At 34.0% G+C, this 20,085-nt stretch overlaps 1 protein-coding gene across 4 annotated transcripts in view; it reads left to right on the forward strand.

Moving 5' to 3' along the window:
- NLGN1 (neuroligin 1) overlaps positions 1-20,085 on the forward strand; it is a 725,888-nt gene that overhangs the window by 218,946 nt on the left and 486,857 nt on the right. For 2 of the 4 annotated variants that reach the window (XM_073803913.1, XM_073803914.1), the window contains exon 3: positions 15,276-15,335. The exons of the other annotated variants lie outside the window; for them this stretch is intronic. In XM_073803913.1, coding sequence (XP_073660014.1) covers positions 15,276-15,335 — 60 coding nt within the window. The remainder of the gene's footprint in view (positions 1-15,275; positions 15,336-20,085) is intronic. 4 annotated transcript variants of the gene reach the window in all.

Below are 20,085 nucleotides of genomic sequence, written 5' to 3' on the forward strand. Positions count from 1 at the left end.
AATCGCTTCTTACAATGCGATTTCACCTTTTAAGCAATGCTACACATTATAAAAATAAAGCTAGAACATCCAAGTTGGTAATAGAATTAACAATAATATTTTAATATTCAAATAATTTAAAAGCATAATGTCATCCAGAAGATCATTGTTAACCTTTCTGCAAAAATTTTTGGCATCTTAACTGGATAAAGTATGAGAATGCTAGCTTGTCCCAAACCTGAACTCACTTCTTGATGAGTATTATTACAATGGAAATAAAGAATTGCTGTGACATTTTGCTTTTAAATTTTTTTTTTCCTCATGCTACAAACTCAGACCTGACATTTTGCCAAAAATGAAAAAGTACTTTTTAATCCTCATTTGCTGGTAATCATTTTCAAATCTATAATGACTAAAAATTAAATGGGTAATGGTTATATTAAATACATTTGGAACCTTTTATAAAGACACCATAAAAATACCTATTTTTTTCTCGTGCAGTTCTAGTATCAGTCTAGTTTTTTAATGTTTCATTTACTGTGTTTTATTAATAATTCTTAATATTTAGTGTGTCCTTAAAATGTTCCAGGGACTGGTTTATTACTACATTTAATGTATGAGCTTGGTGTTATTTCTATTCCCAATTAACAGATGGTTAAGTCAAGGGCCAGAGTTATCAAGTAACTTGCCTAAAGTCTGATAACAGGTAGGATAGTGCAGCCAGGGTGCAACAACAGGAAATCTGATTCCAGAACTTGTATTATTAATAGGCATGTAATAGGAAGCAAGGGGATTTTAATTTTTAAAAAATTGTTTTAAGTATATATGGACTTTCTTCTTTAAGATAATACAAATACTCTTCTTTTGAACATGTGATGCAGTCAGTTCTTTGTGTCATAGCCATGACCTTTGTAACTGGTAGTCCCCACTATTTCCACTTCACTTAATTCCAATAATACAAAGCTCCCACGTTACATGTGAAAAGTCTTTCACAATATGTTCAGAACCATCATCTTATTTGATTCTACAATAATCTCCTGAGATGGCTAGAAGGCAGTGTCTTTTCCTTTTTACAGCTAAAGAAAGGGAGGCTTAGAGATGTGTAGTAACTTGAACAATGTCACACAGATTATCACCTAGTTAAGTGGCAGAGTTCAACCTAGAATCCAGGCCTTTTGTTACTAATTTGCGCTCTTTCACTACAGAATCTGACAGCTGTCATTTTGAGATGAGCCATCTCATGCCGCTAATTCCTCTGGGTACTTACTGTGAGCGCAATTGCCTTACAGCTTCACCATCTGGGCCCTAGTGTGCCTGTGGGATCCATACCGCTGGGACGAAGTAACAGACTCAGGTTCAAATGTGATGTTCTCCATTTAAATAGATCATGCTTCCTGCCTTCTTCCAGGCTGCCTTGCTTGCATGAAGCTAATTTCCTGCTTACTTAGCATCTCTGTTAGGGACAAGCCCCTATGAGACCCATTCCTTCTGCAGACCACAGTACTCACGTATGTCTTTATTGTTTTAATCCTGGGTATACAACCTTGTTTCTCTTTCCTCATACCATAGAAGAGTTACTCAGCACATCTTATCTTCCACTTTCCCACATTTGTAAATGATTCATTTACTGTTTTCTTCATCATTTTAATGCACCTAATGCCATATAATAAATTAGCAGCAGAGTTTACTCTGAGTGGGTTGGGAGTCTCATATATATATATATATATATATATATATATATGTGTGTCTCCCAATGAGACACTCCTGGATTTTGACTGCTATTCTATTGATCTCCCTGAAAGCAATTTAATGACATTTTTGTGATATTCCGCAGGGGCACAGAATAATCCTGATGGTATGAATTCCAGAACAATATAGATCTGGCTCCACATCCTGGCTCCCTACTTATTAGAAAAAAGATTCTGGACAAATTTGTCATTTTTCTAAGCCCTGGACTCCCCTTCCAACTCACCTGTAAATGGAATAATAATAATTCTGGGATTTGGAATAGTTGTGAGGAGTCAGTGAGATAATCCCTGTGGAGTAGTTAGTATAGCATGCTTTCTTAAACAAGTTTATTCATCTCTATTTCCCAAACTATTAAATGAAGTTAATACCACCTACGTCATTACAATAGCTAAGATTTTGATTGACCATTACATTGCATCAAGTAAGCAATTTGATATATTGACTAATTTAGTTCTTATTACAACTCCATAGATAGTAACATTAATATCCTTATTTTACAAACCAAGAAATGGAGAAATAGATAAATTAAGATCACAGAGCTTTTAAGTAGCAGAGGCAGGATTTGAACCCAGGTAGCATAATTCTAGAACCTCTACTTTTTTTTTTTTTTTTTTTTAACATCTTTATTGGAGTATAATTGCTTTACAATGGTATGTTAGTTTCAGCTTCACAACAAAATGTAGAACCTCTACTTTTAATCACTATGCTGTATTGCTTGGCTTAGCCTATTAAAATTATATGAAATTCCATTATGTGTTAGACACAAGATAAACACTCAGTTGATGGCTCATCCAGAAAACTATTTCTGCCAGATGGTCATTGTCAAAATATGGAGCTATGTGTAGCTAATAGGGAAATTGTTCTTGGGTGAAGAAGTACTTTAACATAATCTTTCTGGATTCTGTTCAGTTCTGTTCCGTGGGCACTGTCCAAATTTACATTTGAAGAAACAGTAATACAGAGGGTAAGAACATTACAAAAGTCACATAACTAGTAGATGGCTGAGTAGGGATGACCTAATTCTAAGTCTTTTTTCTTTAGTACATGATATGATAGGAGGTATATGTGTGAGTGTGTGTGTGTGTGTGTGTGTATGTGCATATTAAGAATTTGGTTTGAGGCAATGGATAGGAGAGAAGTGAAAGACAGACAAAAATTTAACCAAACTTCTCTATGTTAAGCCCTTTCCTAGCCATTTATAATTATTACAACAATATTTTTAGGGGGGTTAGCATTGTGCTACTAAGAATCTCTGAAGTTAAAAAAACATGTCCAAACATGAATGAGTCAGGATCTGAACATATATATATATGTGTGTATATATGTGTGTGTATATATATATATATATATATATGTATACGTATAGGTTTGGAGATATATATGTATCTCCAAACCCATTACAACGTAGTGGCAATATCAAGAAGTATTAATATATATTTTAGGGAATACATTTTAGAGTCATAGACTTCTGGGTTTGGAAATGTCTTTGAGATTAATCCAGAGGTAATATTAAAAATATAAATTGTCTAGTTAGAAAGAATATCAGCCTAGCAATGTGGCTAGGTGCTAGGAGCCCCCTGCTATGCCAGGCATGAACCCTTTAGTTTCTTAAACCTGCTGCAGTGAGGACATCTGGGGAAGGGACTAAAGCCAAAGCATCTTAGGTCGTAGAGTACAGGGTTCTGGGCAAAAGTAATTTGCTAATCTGTGCAAGAATTTCACTATTTCATTGGCCTATATGGCCATACCTTAGCCCTAGCTATTCTTGTTCTTCTTTTAAGTCAAGTTGACTTTAATTTGTCCACACTTAAATTATTCCATAAACAATTCAGTTTAATAATATGCATACTGGGAAACTGTTCCTCTTGACTTGTATTACTTATTTGGTTTAAACCCTATGCTCTTTGTCCTTCCTAATCTGTTGGCTTGTTTTTGATATTTTTCTGGTTTTCTATTTAAAGGCATTTCTATGACTTCTAAATAAAATGCTGATTAGGGGAATACTAATGGCTTTATAGTTGTTATATAATTATGGTAGGTCTATTGGTTTGTGGTTTATTTAAAAGAGATCTATACTACATCAGATACTTCCACACCCAATTTTTCCATTTCTCTGCTTGTCTTTTATTGCCATGTGACTTATTGTAAAGGAGCTAACTAGATAAGAAATTTGAGATCTAGACCTGGCTCTACTTTTGACTAGCTCTGGGGCTAGGCAAAGTCATTTCACACTCTTATTTTCTTCAGGACCTGTGAAGTGAGAGGGTTTGATAGTCACTCAGCAGGGTCCCTTCCAGCTCTAGTGTCTGCCCTATGAATCTGGGCATGTATGATCACTGGATTCAAAAGTGTTTCTGTAGTATCTAGTGTAAGCTTTACACTTACTGTGTCAGGCGAGAAGGAGCACAGAATTGTGTCCCCAGCAGATTTCCACTTGCATGGTAAGAGAGAGACAACCCGTGTGGAAAGGAGTGCATGGAGTAGAAAGAGGATAAAACTGCTTCACTGAGGATCACAGATGTTTAACAAGGACGGGCATGTGTGAGACTGGAAACTCAAGAAGTCATCTCAGGAACACACACTCATCACTAGCCTGGCTTCCTCAGGACTTTAGCATTCGAGGGCTTGTCTTCACTGGCTTATTTCTCAATGAGACCCACTTGGACAATAGGAACTTAATAACTGGAACTTCATAATTACTTGTTCAATTTATTTATCTCACTTCTGGAGATAGAATGTAGTACGGTCGAGGAATTAAGGTATTTTCACAATCAGGTCTTGCTGAGGAGTATAGAACTACCTCTAGTTCATATCCTGAAGACAGCAGTTGAGGCTGAAACACACAGTAGTACTCCTTTTTTTCGGTGTAAAAATTTTTACACATTACTCTAGAGGAGATACCCATGATTATCCATCTCTTTTCCTCCTCTCTGAGTTGATTATAATTAGAACTTCAATGAGTTAACTCTATGGTATAAAACACACAAGGTGTGAGTGTGCGAGCTCTTTTCTGTGCAACAGTGATAAGACTCACACTGGAAAAAGAAGTATTCTGTTTTTATTGTTTGTTTGTTTTTTCCTCACATATGATTTTTGGTAAGAACATTTAAGCTCTGCTCTCTTAGCAAATTTCAATTATACAGTACAGTGTTATCAACTATAGCTATAGTCACCATGTTATGCCTTAGATCCTCAGACCTTATCCATCTTATAACTGAAAGTTTTTACCCTTTTACCAACCACTCTCTATTTTCCCCACTCCCCAGACCCTACCACTTATTTTTCTACTGTTTCTATGAGTTCCACATATCAATTGATACCATGCAATATTTGTCTATTTGTCTTTCTTTGTCTGTTTTGCTTCACTTAGCATAATGCCCTCCAGGTTCATCCATGTTACTGCAAATGAGGGGATTTCCTTCTTTTCTAAGCTGAATAATATTTTATTGTGTATGTGTATGCTACATTTTCTTTATCCATTCATCTGTTGATGGACACTTAGGTTGTTTCCACACTTTGGCTATTGTGGATAATGCTGCTATAAATATGGAAGTACAGATATCTCTTTGAGATAATAATTTCATTTCCTTCGGGTATATACTTAGAAGTGGGATTGCTAAATCATATGGTACTTCAATCTTTAACTTTTTGAGAAACCTCCATACTGTTTCTATATTGGCTGTACCAGTTTACATTGCCACCGACAGTGTACAGGTGTTCCGTTTTCTCCACATCCTCTCCAGCATTTGTTATCTCTTGTCTTGTTTGTTTGTTTGTTTGTTTTTTGCGGTACACGGGCCTCTCACTGTTGTGGCCTCTCCCGTTGCGAAGCACAGGCTCCGGACGCGCAAGCTCAGCGGCCATGGCTCACGGGCCCAGCCGCTCCGCGGCATGTGGGATCTTCCCGGATCGGGGCACGAACCCGTGTCCCCTGCATCGGCAGGCGGACTCTCAACCACTGCGCCACCAGGGAAGCCCAATCTCTTGTCTTTTTGATAAGAGACATCCTAAGAGATGTGAGGTGATATCTAATTGTGGTTTTGACTTACATTTACCTGATGATTAGTGATGCTAAACACCTTTTCATGTACCTGTTTATCATTTGGAGGTCTTCTTTGGAAAAATATATATTCAGGTCCTGAATTTTTAAATTGTGTTTTTTCCTACAGAGTCGAACATGTTGCTTATGCATTTTAAGGTATTAACCCCCTATTGGATATGTAGTTTGCAAATGTTTTCTCCTGTTCCATAGGTTGCCTTTTGATTTTGTTGATGGTTTCGTTTTCTGTGAAGAGCTTTTCAGTTTGATGTGGTCCCACTTGTTTATTTTTGCTTTTGTCGTGTTGCTTTTGGTAAATTCAGAACATCATTGTTAAGACCAACGTTAAGGAGCTCACCCTCTAGGCTTTCTTCTAGGAGTTTTAATGTTTTATATTCAAGTCTTTAATGCATTATGAGTTGTTTTGTGTATGGTGTAAGATGGGGTTCTGTTTCAGTCTTTTGCATGTGGCTGTCCAGTTTTCCCAACACCATTTATTAAAGAAGCTATCATTTCCCCATTGTATATTCTTGGCTTCTTTTTTGAAAATTAATTGACCATATATGCGTGGGTTTATTGACCATACTGTTTTGATTTCTGTAGCTCTGTAATATAGTTTGTAATCAGGTTGTGTGATGCCTCTAGCTTTGTTCTTCTTTCTCAAAATTGCTTGGGCTATTTGGAACCTTGTGAGTTCCATACAAATTTTAGGATTACTTGTTCTATTTCTGTGAAGAATGTCACCAGAATTTTGATAAGGATTGCACTCAATCTGTAGATCCCTTTGGGTAGTATGGGCATTTTAACAATATTAATTCTTTCAACTTGTCAACATGGAATATCTTTCCATTTATTTGTGTCCTCTTCAGTTTCTTTCATCAATGTCTCATAATTTTCAGTGTACAAATGTTTTACCTCCTTGGTTAAATCTATTCCTAAGAATTTTAATCTTTTTGATGGCATTACTTGCGGGATTGTTTTCATAAATTCTCTTTCTGATATTTCATTGTTATACAAACACAGCTGATTTTTGTATATTGATTTTCTATCCTGCAACTTTACTGAAATAGTTTATTAGTTTTAACAGGTTTTTTTTTTTGATGGAATCTTTAAAAATTTCTATATATAATATCAGATCATCTGCAAATAGAGACAGTTTTGCTTCTTCCTGTCTGATGGATACATTTCATTTCTTCTTCTTGCCTAATTCTTTTGGATAGGACTTCCAGTACTATGTTGAGGAAAAGTGGTGAAAGTGAGCTTCCTTTTCTGGTTTCTGATCTTAGAGGAAAAGCTTTCAGCATTTCACCATTGAATATGATTTCAGCTTTACATTCGTCTGTCATATATGACCCTTATTAAATTGAGATACCTTCCCTCTATACAGAGTTTGTTGAAAGCGTTTTGTTTTGTTTTGTTTTATGAAAAGATGTTGAATTTTTCCAAATGCTTTTCCTAATCAATGGTCCTTGATTTTTATCCTTCATTTTGTTAATGTGGTCTTTTCACATTGATTTGCAAGTGTTGAACCATCCTTGCATCCCTGGAATAAATCCCATTCAATCATGGCATATGATTCCATTAATGTATTTGAATGATAATGTATTTGTAATGAATTTGGTTTGCTAACATTTTCTTCAGAATTTTTGCTTCTGTGTTCATCAGGGATATTGCCTGTAATTTTCTTTTCTTGTAGTGTGTTTGTCTGGCTTTCATATCAGAGTAATGCTGGCCTCGTAATATGAATCTTGAAGCACTCCCTCATCTTCTATTTTTTGGAAGAGTTTACAAAGAATTGGTATTAGCTCTCCTTTAAATGTTTGTTAGAATTCAGATACAATGTATTTTGTATCTTTTCAGTGGAATGAAAAGATAAAATCTGGAAATAGTAGAGAGGGTCTTATGGTTCAGTCTGGGGCATTTAGTCTAAGATAATACAGAATAAGGAGATAGTAAAGGTTTTTAAATAGAGTAGTGAAACAATGAAAGTGGTGTTTAATGAACACTAATCTGAACTGTATTTTAAAAAATATTTTACATGATTTGTTTCTATTTTGAATTTTAAAAAATCTTATTTTTGCTCATGAATTTCTAAAGCATCAAAATGAGTGCTAAACTATATTTAGTTTTCATCTGTCTTTATAGCTATTTTAAATCTCACAGTACAAGATTGTTGTATATACTTTTGCATTCCCATTCCCTTGGAGTGCTTTCAGTTTTAGTCTTAGAAGGAGTTGAATGTGTGTACATTTTAGCTGATGATGATTATTAAATCCTTTTCTCTTTGGGTTCACCACTATTATAATCTACTACTTCAAAAACTTATAGAATACAAAATGGCTTGAGAGACAGTCTAGAGTCTGGATGATCGTGGGAGCAACTACAAGACTACTGTAATAATTCAGGCATATGGTAACTGTGGCCACAGACCAGGTTAAAAATAGACAGTTTGGGGAGAGGGTGACAAGAACAAAATTTCTCTTGGAAAATTTATGAAATCTGGCTAAGGCAAAAGGGAGGAAGAAGGAATGGTTCAAGATTATTTCCACATGTATAGTTTAGAAACAGAGGGAAGCATTATACCTATGAAAGCAAAACCTGTGTTGGGAGGTAAAACTGGTTTTGAGGTGGACATGCTGGGCATCCCTGTTATACTGAGATAAGAGTGAGATATCCAAGCAGAAATAGCTTGTGGACTATATTTTTCTATGAATATAAGAATAGTTAGGATATGTTAATTCTCAGGCAAAATAGATCTAAATATGTGTTTAATAGAAAACTTTAAAATATTTATAAAATCTCAGATATGCTGGAGTCTTAGATTTTATATTTTGTGACATTCATTTTATTTGCAAACAAAAATAGAATAAGACATTGTAGGCTCTTTTTCCTGATCTAATTTCTTCTAATAAAGCTATTCTCATCTGATAAAAATATAATGCAAAACCTCTGTATAAAATATCCTCCGCCATATTTCTTCGAATGACTTTGCCTCTTTCTAATTTTCTAAGATTCAGATAGGGCAGAGTTTATCAGTCTGTGCTTAAACCTTTTAAATGGCTTCCTATTGCTTTTAGGATTAAGACAAAAATCCCCAGGCTAGAGGAGCTGCATGCTCTGAATGATGCCTGTCTATCTCTTCATTCTCACCACGCACTACTCTCTCTTCTACTCCCCATATGGCAGCCACAGTGACCTTCAGGCTCCCTCTCATTTTAAGCCTTTGCACACGTCATTGTTTTCTGTCTGGCATCTTCTTCACACCCTGCCTACCCATCTGCAGCCTCCGTTTTTGCTTAGTACTCACTTATCCTTCACTCTTCAGGCTACATTGCACTCATTCAATGAAGACTGCCTGGGCTCAACCAGGTCCCTTTGTACAACCTTTGGTAACATCAAGACTTAATATCCTTAACACAATTTGTGTGTGTGTGTTTATGTGTGTGATTATTTGTTTAGTGTTTCTTTCTCCAACAAAATTAATTTTCATGCAGGCAAGTGTCTTGCTTTTTTTCCCACTGTATCCTAAGGACCTAGCATAATATGCATTTGTTGAATGACTAGATGACTGAATACTGGCAGCCGTGACAGGGAGGTTGGACTATTGATGCTATCTCAATCTTCCAGCCTTGTTGAGATAGTGCTGAGCATCTGGTGGTACTTGTGTCCTCACCATACTCCAGGTACATCTCTGGATAATATGTGGAAAGCCAGGGCAGTGGAGAGTGTATCTTCACAAAGTACTGAAGGGTTTATATAGCATACAGCCATGCTGCTCCAGATGGGAAGGGAACATTATTCTGACATTCTTCAAGCTATAAAAATACTGCATCTGCATGTTTTAAAAAAATCAAACAAATATAAAAAATAATGAGCATGTGCAAATTTGGTGATGCTCAGATTAGGGATTAACCTATTTTTGTTACTTTTTATCTAGTTAAAAAAATTTTCCCCAGATCCTATAATTTTTATTTTAGACAGGATTGCTTTTGACTTCAAAGTGTTGTAATCAGGGTAATTTTATGAAGATAAAACTTGTTTTTCATATAAATATAAATAAGGTCTTCTTAGTATACTGGACCAAAAAGATTTTTCTTCCCCTCTCTCTAGATTTTAACATCAGATTCTGTTTTTCCCAAGAGTCATGTTTTCTACTGTGTTCTTCCTCTAAAGAACTGTCCAAGGGAATATGTTTTGTGTTCATACTGGCATTTTCTTCCAACACAAAGATAAACATAAAGCATGCCTGCTGCTTTCATACCCTTGGATGCCAGTTTCCATAGCATGTGTACATATGAACCACTAGCCTAAATAGTCAGCTCACCTAAAAGATACTCAAAAGTCATGAATGACATGCTAGTGCCACCAAAATTCACACAGGTATGGATTCTTTGAAAACTATCAATTGTTCCAAAGTTTGCTTCCAGTGTCTCAGCACAGCTGTTTGCATTACATTTTAATTTTATCATAATGTAGATTTATGACATTATTCAAAGATGTCTTTTAAATTGACAAATTTTCAGGAAAGAAAGTTATTTTCCAGCCATGATTTTTTGATATATGTTCGTATAATTGATAGTTTAAGAAGGGTGATAACTTTAAGTAATACAGTAGTATCAAATTAATTATTATTCCAAATCAGTTTCTTTCACGCATTTCTCCATTCTTAAGAGGTGTGTATTGCAGTTATATAAAATCGACTAAATTTCAACGGGTAAAATTTAATACCTTTGCAATGACACCAATTGTTGTGATATTTGATTTCTTAAAGTCATTGTATTTTAATGTTTATCAGTTTGGAAAACAATCAGATACAGTAATATACTGCTATTTTTATCTAAAATGGATCAAATTCTGGTATTGCCCTCCATATGTTCTTCAGACGTAGTTAGATTTTTACATCCTTGACCTTAGTTTTATAAATAAATTTGTCCTAAGAACATCCCTGAAAAGATTTAGCCTGCTTCCAGTTGTTCCAGAATAACAGTGGTAGCATCCTTAAATTTTCCCATTCTGTGGAAACTGCCTTAGGAATCCTTCAGAGTCAGTTTACCTCAAAGACTGTTGGGTAAAGAAAAGATTTAGCCTGCTTCCAGTTGTTCCAGAACCACAATGGTAACATCCTTAAAATTTCCCATTCTGTGGAAACTGCCTTAGGAATCCTTTAGAGTCAGTTTACCTCAAAGGCTGTTGGGTAAAGAGGGTGGGGAAAGAGTATAGCAGTGTCATTAGCCAGGGCTCGCCATTTATCCCAATGGGACTCACTGGGGCCTGGAGCTCTCAATAATCCTAAAAATTTCAAAGACATATTCTCTTAAGAAGGACACATATTCTCATGGACAGCTTTCTAAGTCAGGAGCTAATGATACCCTCAACCTACTTGCCTTTTTGGGCAGATATGTGTGACACAAAGTACGGAAAATTTCTGCTGAATTGAACCTGTAATGAAGGAATTTATAATCAGTTCTAATGTAGGTGAGACCTAAAGTATATTAGACTTTCATCAAAGGGAATGATAAGAAGCAGCATTAATGTGGGTGGATAGTAATTATTTCGAAGCTCGTAATTATTCTCCAGTTAACTACAGAGAAATGCTGGTATTTTTATTCTTTTTTGAAAAAGTAAAAGGCACTATGGTCAGATTCTGAAATGTAAGAATGCATCATACATCTTTTGTAAAGGCTGATAACTTTGAATTATACTTATGTTAATAGCAAAGGAACTATTTTAGATTTAAGTGAGTTCAAAGTTCATGGTTAGGAGTCCCTTTACCTTTCGTAGTACTGTTGTTTCACCACTGAATCTATTTGTTGCCCTTAGGAGATATAAAATATAGTATTTACTCTCACTCCCTTTCAAAAAGACATGAGGTCCACTTTCTTATTAACTCTAATAAGAGTTATGTGTGAGTTCCTCAAGGAGGACAGACCCTATAGTGTTTCAAGATAGGATAAATCACTTCTACACTCAGGTTTTAGAGGACTCATTTGCTTTATATTTTGGTGATTTAAGATACCCCTTTAAACTGCTGGTATTGAAGATGCACTATCTGTAGTTTAAAAGAATCATAAGCTGTGGTTGGAATGTTGATAATGATTGTTATTTATTATGACGGATAAATGTTTTACCCTTTAGGGAAATCATGTTGATCAACTTGCAGGAATACATAATCTAAATAGTGGTTGCCTAATTTTCATAAGAAAATTAATGACAGTTACCCCTTACGATATTTTATTTCTGCTTAAAATTTTTTAACATCAGTAATTATATCAACAGTAATAGATTAAAAGAAAAGAAAAATGAGCCAGAGTTGCTAATATCCTTGAAAGAAGGGAGATCAAGACAATGGTTTTCTTTCCAGCCTGGGAATAATGAATCTTGAGATCATATAGGGATGTTTCTGTAATCCACAAACATATGTTTACTCTACTGAGGCTTCCTCAGGGAAACCAATGTTGAATTAGTTTCTCAATTTGCAACCCAAAACCTCTCAGATATGTATTCTCAGTTTCTTTAGGCACACGACATAAAGGAAATCTGCTTTCTTTCTTTTTATAATCTTTTTTTTTTTTTTTGGTGGGAAAACTGTTATCAGTCCTCTTTTTCCCAAGTAACCTTCAAAAAATCAGATGTGTAAAAAATTCTTGATGTTAAGAAAACCCAGCTATGCTTGACTCACTAAAGTACTGCTGGAACCCATAATGTGGGAACAATTTAATATCATCCAATAATAAGGTTTTAAATAAAACCTATAGTATTCAATAAATGAAATTCTTTAGCTGGGAGAGTGACTTTATCCTTCCCTAGGGTAATGATGCCCTCATCTACTCATGATGCTGAAGCAATATCTGTAATCTGTTTCTAACCCTTCCAATTTGCTACAGTAAAGGATGTTCTATATAGTGTATGTATGTAATCATTATCCCACATCAGTTAGAGGCATGCAGCTTTCTGAATAGGGAAGGTGATAATAAATAATGTAGCAAAAGGCTGGTTCAACCATTCCCTTCACAGAAAAATTCTCGTATATACAGTATCATGGTTTATCTACTAATGCAGACCCAGAGTCAAATAGCAACTGAGATCTATGTTCCCCATGCAAACAACTGGGAGATCATATGTTAATAAAGATTCTGTTACTGTCCCATCTCATGAAGACCAAGAGCTAACAATTCTGTATGTGTGCAAAGTATGTAAAACTATTGGCTCTTGTCTGTAGAACCTGAATGATTTCCCAAAGAAGGGAGTCATGTAAATTGCCTTGGCTACCCTAGGAGGAGAAATAAAGATAATCATCCAAGAGACACCTTATAAAGCCCCACACTTAATTTAATTGTGATAGGTTTACATTTGTCTCCAAAAATTATTGAACTAACAATTCAGCAAAGAAAAACTTGAGCTCACATTAACAGTTTCCTAATATAGCCAAGAGTCAAGCAAATTAAGTAATTTAACTAAAATTGGAAAACAAGGTGTGGTTTTGGCAGCAATAAATAACTACCACTTAATGTGTGTCATTAACTAGTAAATAAAACCATAATTTTTATATAGTATCCTTGAAAATAAAAATGCAAGAAAATATTTTTGTTGAGGTTTGTCCATTTACTCCTTTAGGTAATTACAGAAAAATTAAAATTTTTCTAAGTCTAATATGTTACATGATATTTTAAAATTGGAAATATTTCAAATATAGTTCTGATACAGCAATTTTTAAATTTAAATTTATTTTTTTTTTATTTTTCAGAAATGCAGCAACATTGTTGCATGAACATTAAATAATACTGAGATACTTTCTGCATTTAAACAGGGTCATATTCAAGACATGTAGATTTCTGTGAACTTGCAACTGAGTGCTAATTATAAACTATTGCTTTCATCTAGGTTTTTTCTTAATGGAATGATTGCTTGCAGAACTGTGAAATATATCATTTAACTTACTGTGTACAGCTCCTCTGTCTGTATTTGGAATGGCCTTGAAACTATGACCTTACAATCAAGTAGTCAATGGGTCCCTTCAGTTACATCATCAATTTCTCCATTTCCAATCTTTAGATCTTTGCCAGTTATTACTGTTTTTCAAGGCTGTCTCTCTGAGCTGACGAAACTCATCTATATCTCATATTTTCCTTCTGTTTTCTGGGATGGTGTTCTTGAATTCTTTGAAGGCTGTGATATTAGGTGTAGTTTTGAATTACAAACATAATGCATAGTAATCGCTGAGAAGAGTTCGAAATCTTTCTCAAAATGTTTAACAATCCTTCCCTATGAAGTGTGCTTAGAGTTAATGCCTGCTTCTTTACTATTTATATTATTGAAATCAACATATGACTTTCAGCCCTCTTTTTTTTCTTCCTTTTTCTATAACTATTATTTTATGCATGACAAAATTCTCTTGCTTACCGTTATGTGGTTGTCTGTCTTTTAACTTGAGTGTTATGTGTTTGTAATGATTGCTTTTTGCATGAGGATTATGAAATGCCATACAAATTAAATGGTTGTGAAATGCAGGGCTTCACCTGCTTTTTTGTACACTGAATATGTCAATCATGTGACACTTAAAATTACTTTCATATGGCCTGTGACTTCCCCTTTGGTGTGTGCCTTTATTCTTAGCAAATTAGTGTGGTTAAGAATAATAAAACATTTATTAAACATCCACAGTATTTTAATACAATTATTATCCTAAAATATGATCTCATTATAAATAACTATACTGGGCATGGAATTGCACTAGGGCATAATTCCATTATATTTCTAAATTGATTATGAAATATAAGCCCTGACTCTGTAACTACCTTAATTGCTAAACACCAACTTCTACAGTGGTACCTTTGCTCTACCAAGTGATGAGATTATTTATTCATACATTTGTGCAAGTTGAAATTTCTTAAATCCACAGTTAATATTTAATCAAAACACATGGGGAAATATTTGTATAATGACAAGTAATTTTAAAAAGTCACAGTTTTGAAAAATGTATGATATAAAAATGTATAAAACTTAAGTGTTAATGCTTTTACAAAAAAAAAGAAGAAAAAAGAAAAAAGAAGCCTAAAATTTTTCGTATCTCTGTTTTCCCTAATGCTATTATACTGTCCCAAATTAAAGAATGAGTTTGGCCTACTTTCTTTATTGTTGTCTCCAATTCAGATTAGAAAAGACACTGAATAAATTAAGTTCTTTCATCTAATAAAACTGTTTACTTTTTTTGTATGCAGTGGGTATTTAAAAAAAAATCATTTCCTTTGCTTATGACTTGAGTTTCAAACCATAACGTATTTTTTTATGCTGGATATATTCACAAACCAAATCTTCTATGAGATATTTTAGGGAAAGGGTATTTTTTCTTAAACAAAATAGGTAATCAACTTTGATGTAACCACTTTCCCACTCTTTTTTGGAAATATCCTTGAGAATTTTGGTATTTACATTTATTTTTTCCCCTCAGTCTTGTTTATTCTTGAATTGTCTTTTTTTTTTCCCTCCATTTCTCCGTTCTCAATCCTAGGTCCCCTTACAAAGAAACAGACAGATGATTTAGGTGATAATGACGGTGCTGAAGATGAAGGTATTTTTTTCCACCAAATCTATTTGCATGACAAGGGCCTCAATCACTTTTTCCACCCCTTTCTATTTTTTTACTTCTTGTCTTTTTTTGAAGAGTTGTTTTTAATTCCCGTTTTTGATGTGTTTTGTCTTCTTGCTTGTTGTTACATATAAATACGCATTTTTAATTTTTTAAAAAATGAGTGTTAAGTTTTGCTTTTGATGCCAACCATTACAACCTTTTAAAAAGGGGACATTTTTTTGTTTTCTTGAACTGACTTTTGATATGTTTCATCCCACATTTTGACTGAAACTTGTCCATATTCTCTGAACTAACAATCTCTCCCCTGTAGTCTCTCTGTACCCATTTTGCATGTTTTCTAATCTATGTAAATATTTTACCCAATATCAAAATGTTTCATTTTTACATTTGATATTTGTTTAAAAAAACCCACACCCAATAAAATGAAGGACAAGCTAAAGACTGAAATAAAGTGTTTCTTGAGCAGTATAATTTAGATTAAAAAAATACTGTTTTCTGTTGGTGTGCTTAAATATCACATAAATAAATGAAATCGTATAGATATGAAGGATATTACACCTATTTAGATAACTGTAGTAAACATTATGCAACCACTTAAGTACCCTGAGAAGATTAGATGGATATCCCTTAATTTCAAAGGCACGTAATTTTGAGATTGACAAATGAAAATATTCTGAATTTCAAATTGTTGCCAACTATAAGTAATAATTTTTTCCTACTGTACTAATAACAAAATTCTTTTCTCTTTCCAACTTTCTTATGACATACAATTCTGACATACTCTGTAAATGTAAGTACTCACTAGATTGATTTGATATTTCTCATTCCATTGTGTACCTTTACCTGGTATTAAATGGAGTGTCTAGAGAGGACCGTTGATTCTTTCAGTTCATTTTGGCTCCAATTAGTTTTTTTTTTTTAATACCATCCTAGTTATGATTCTTATAGAGATAATTAATGTAATCTCAGGCTTAAAAATAATTCCCAGAACCCTAGCAATTAAATCTCATAAGGATATTAATAATATGGTAAGAAAGATTTTCCAAAATAAAATAATCCACAAGCAAGTCAGTAGACATGCTAGTTCCATGAGGTACAACTATGAATGAATGCATCCTTAACTGTTTTCATTAAGATATATATATTTAATAAACTACTTCATAGTAGAAAATTAAATTATAGAAGTAAAGTATTAAAAGCTTAAAAATTATATTGAGTGTTAATATATTTATAACATTTAAGAATTCTTCTGATTAAATGAAATTTATGACATTTGATTAAAAATTCATTTATCATGAACACCACCAGTGGATTAAAGATTAAATACAATGCAGTCATTAATAGTTGAAATAAATCATTATAGCTGCACAAGATTGTCATTTTGAATGCGAAATAGCTAAAAATAGACATAATATCAAAATGCAAATTGTGATTGTTTTTAACGTTGTTGGAAATCTGAAGTATTAAAACATCAAAGACATTTATTCACTTTGAGGACATGGGTTTTTGTTCCTAGTGCTCTCCCTATGAAGAGTGCTGCCACTTGGGGGCTTTGAGATTTGTTGAACCCTCTGAAAATCCTTAACTCTTAGACATTTGTTATCTAAATAATACCTAAGACTTCCTAAGTTCTTAGTGTGTACTCACAAGGTTAGTATACATCATTTTCCTGTTTTAAAAATATTTTGATTGCTGATTTAATATGCTTTTTTTTTTTTTTGGTAAAACAGCATTAAGTGAGATATTTACATGTTTACAGATGATACCTCTGAGCAACCACAGTGAGCTAAGCCCTATAAACATGAATATATCTCAGAGACCTATTTTGAAGCACGTGTAACATTTTTAAATAGCCATTAAAAATATCCTAAACCCCTACTTAAATTGGCAGGTAGTATTTAGGTTACGTACTAAGCCAGTCGTCATAAGAGTTATCAAATCAATAAATATATTTAAATGCTCAAACGTGTAGAGTCAAAGCAGTTCAATTCAAGTTCTGTCAATTCCTCTGTGTTATTTGGGTAATTGTTTAGAAGACAAGAAGGATAAATTCAAATACCCTCCAGACAAAAACCTTCATAGAAAAGTCTGAGCATCTTCTGTTGAATTTGTTTGAAAATTTTTCTGTTGATGTGAGGGTGAATGAAAACCGAGGCCAATTTTCACATTTAATTTGTTTCAAATCTTGAATCAGCATTATTAGATAAAGCAACAGATTTAAACTACTTGATAAACTACTCCTTTTACTTCAGTCAGAAGTCTAGTTATCTGGTCATTTATATGGGATTGTCCATTGTTTCCTGATAGCCCAACTCTTTTACTTGATTTCTAGCTTTCTGTCTCAACACTGTATTCAGAGGCTACCTGAGACATTGACTGGGGCGCGCCCCTCATTCACTTAAACTCATCCAAAGCTTCTCAGTGGAGCACTGTTCTTTACTTCTAATTCTCATTTGTGTTTTTGCCATTATTTTTTGCCACTTTTAGGCCAAACACAATTGTATCAAATTTTAATAATAATCATAAGAGCTGCATATTTTATTGGCTTTTTCCCTAGTTTCAGAAAGACTAATCTGAAGTGATTAAAAATGGGTCAAAGCAAAATCCTAGGTTTCTACCAATTTATTTTGGGAATTTAAGAAATATTTAATTTTTTAAACTGTGCTGGGAATACCTTAATTTTTCAATATTCAAATGCAATTTTCTATCCTACATAGAGCTTTTTAAAAGTTACTCTTGTAGATTTTTGTATATTTTTTAACTAAAAATTGTACTTTTGATCATAAGTCCAGTTTAACAAACGCAGATTTATCCAACACTTCTATATTCTTTTGCTGGTCCTGAATAATAGCTGAGGTTCATCAAATGAGTAGGGGGCAAAAAAAATCTTGAAATATCTTTAAATGTATCAGGGAAAGATTTAACTGAGGCAATACCCCACAATTTAAAAACTGCTAAATGCTCCAAAACTCAAAATTATGGGCAATTAAAAACTTCATGAGTCCTTTAATGAAAGAGAAACCAGTAAACATGTTTAAGGAGTTATGTGACTAATAATTATTCACTAGGACTATTTTTTTTTAATTTAATTTTATTTTTTTTAATACAGCACGTTCTTGTTAGTTATCCATTTTATACATAGTAGTGTATACATGTCAATCCCAATCTCCCAATTCATCCCACCACCACCAACCCCGCCCCGCCACTTTCCCCACTTGGTGTCCATACGTTTGTTCTCTACATCTGTGTCTCCATTTCTGCCCTGAAAACCGGTTCATCTGTACCATTTTTCTAGGTTCCACATATATGCGTCAATACATGATATTCGTTTTTCTCTCTCTGACCCACCCCACCTTGCATGACAGTCTTCAGATCCACCACGTCTCTACAAATGATCCAATCTCATTCCTTTCCATGGCCGAGTAATATTCCATTGTATATGTGTGCCACATTCCTCCCATCCATTCATCTGTCGATGGGCATCTAGGTTGCCCCCGTGACCTGGCCACTGTAAACAGTGCTGCAATGAACATTGGGGCACATGAATTCACTAGGACTATTAAAGGGAATTATGACTTCAAACATAGGTTGTCAGGCAAAAATAAATCCACATTAACTGCTCTAGAGCTGTTGGCACTTGCTACATTGGCTTAAATTTTTGGTTTATCAGAAAGATAAAAAGTTACTAAAGTTAAAAATCAAGATGTCTACTCAGATTCCAGTTTATTATTTTTTAACTTGAAAATCTTAAATACTTTCTTACCATAAAAATTTTACAAGAAAAATAATCATCAGTGTAGTATTTCTCTTTTATCTTCCCACTTTTTTCAGAGACCTAGATGCTTAGCAAAGCTTTAAAACATTGCAAATAACAGAAAATATAAACATGCTTTAGGAATATTTGTAGTTTTACTAAACCTGAACTAGTGTTTTAGTCTTTGGGTATTCTTTTGATTTTAGTAAGGTCAGTAGCAGCTAGTTTAGGCAAACTCAGATATCTTAGGTAAATTCTACTTTATTTCTAAGGGAAAATATGAGACAAGGTTTAGAGGGACAACATGGCTCTAATAAATTCATTATAAGCCACTACATCTAATATATTTGAACTAAGACACAGTGGCCACCCGAAATTTTGTTATTAAAATGATGGCATTAGCAGATAGCATTCAATGGTAGGCTATATGATATATCAATTTCACTTATAGAGGTCTGGTTCTTTTTAAAATCAAAGTAAATAGAGATATAATTTAAACTATTTACATTTATTGTTATATTATTATGATATTATATTTATCATATTTAAACAATTTACTATTATATTTACATCAAAAATGAGCTGTAGTGCTTCCCTGGTGGCGCAGTGGTTGAGAGTCCGCCTGCCTATGCAGGCGACACGGGTTCGTGCCCCGGTCTGGGAGGATCCCACATGCCGCAGAGCGGCTGGGCCCGTGAGCCATGGCCGCTGAGCCTGCGCGTCCGGAGCCTGTGCTCCGCAACGGGAGAGGCCACAACAGTGAAAGGCCCGTGTACTGGGGAAAAAAAAAAAAAAAAAAAAAAGCTGTAGACTATGAAAAAAAGTAAAGTCTAAGATAGAACTTATGATAAAACACTATCAAAAGTAAAGTCTAAGGTTGACCACTCTGATAAAACATTATCAAATAATTCTAATTGCTCTGTAATATAAATATGGCATTTTCCAAGCTTTATTAGCAATATTGAGTTGTTATGT

Source organism: Tursiops truncatus, chromosome 4, assembly GCF_011762595.2.
Source record: "Tursiops truncatus isolate mTurTru1 chromosome 4, mTurTru1.mat.Y, whole genome shotgun sequence".
Classification (NCBI taxonomy): Eukaryota; Metazoa; Chordata; class Mammalia; order Artiodactyla; family Delphinidae; genus Tursiops; species Tursiops truncatus.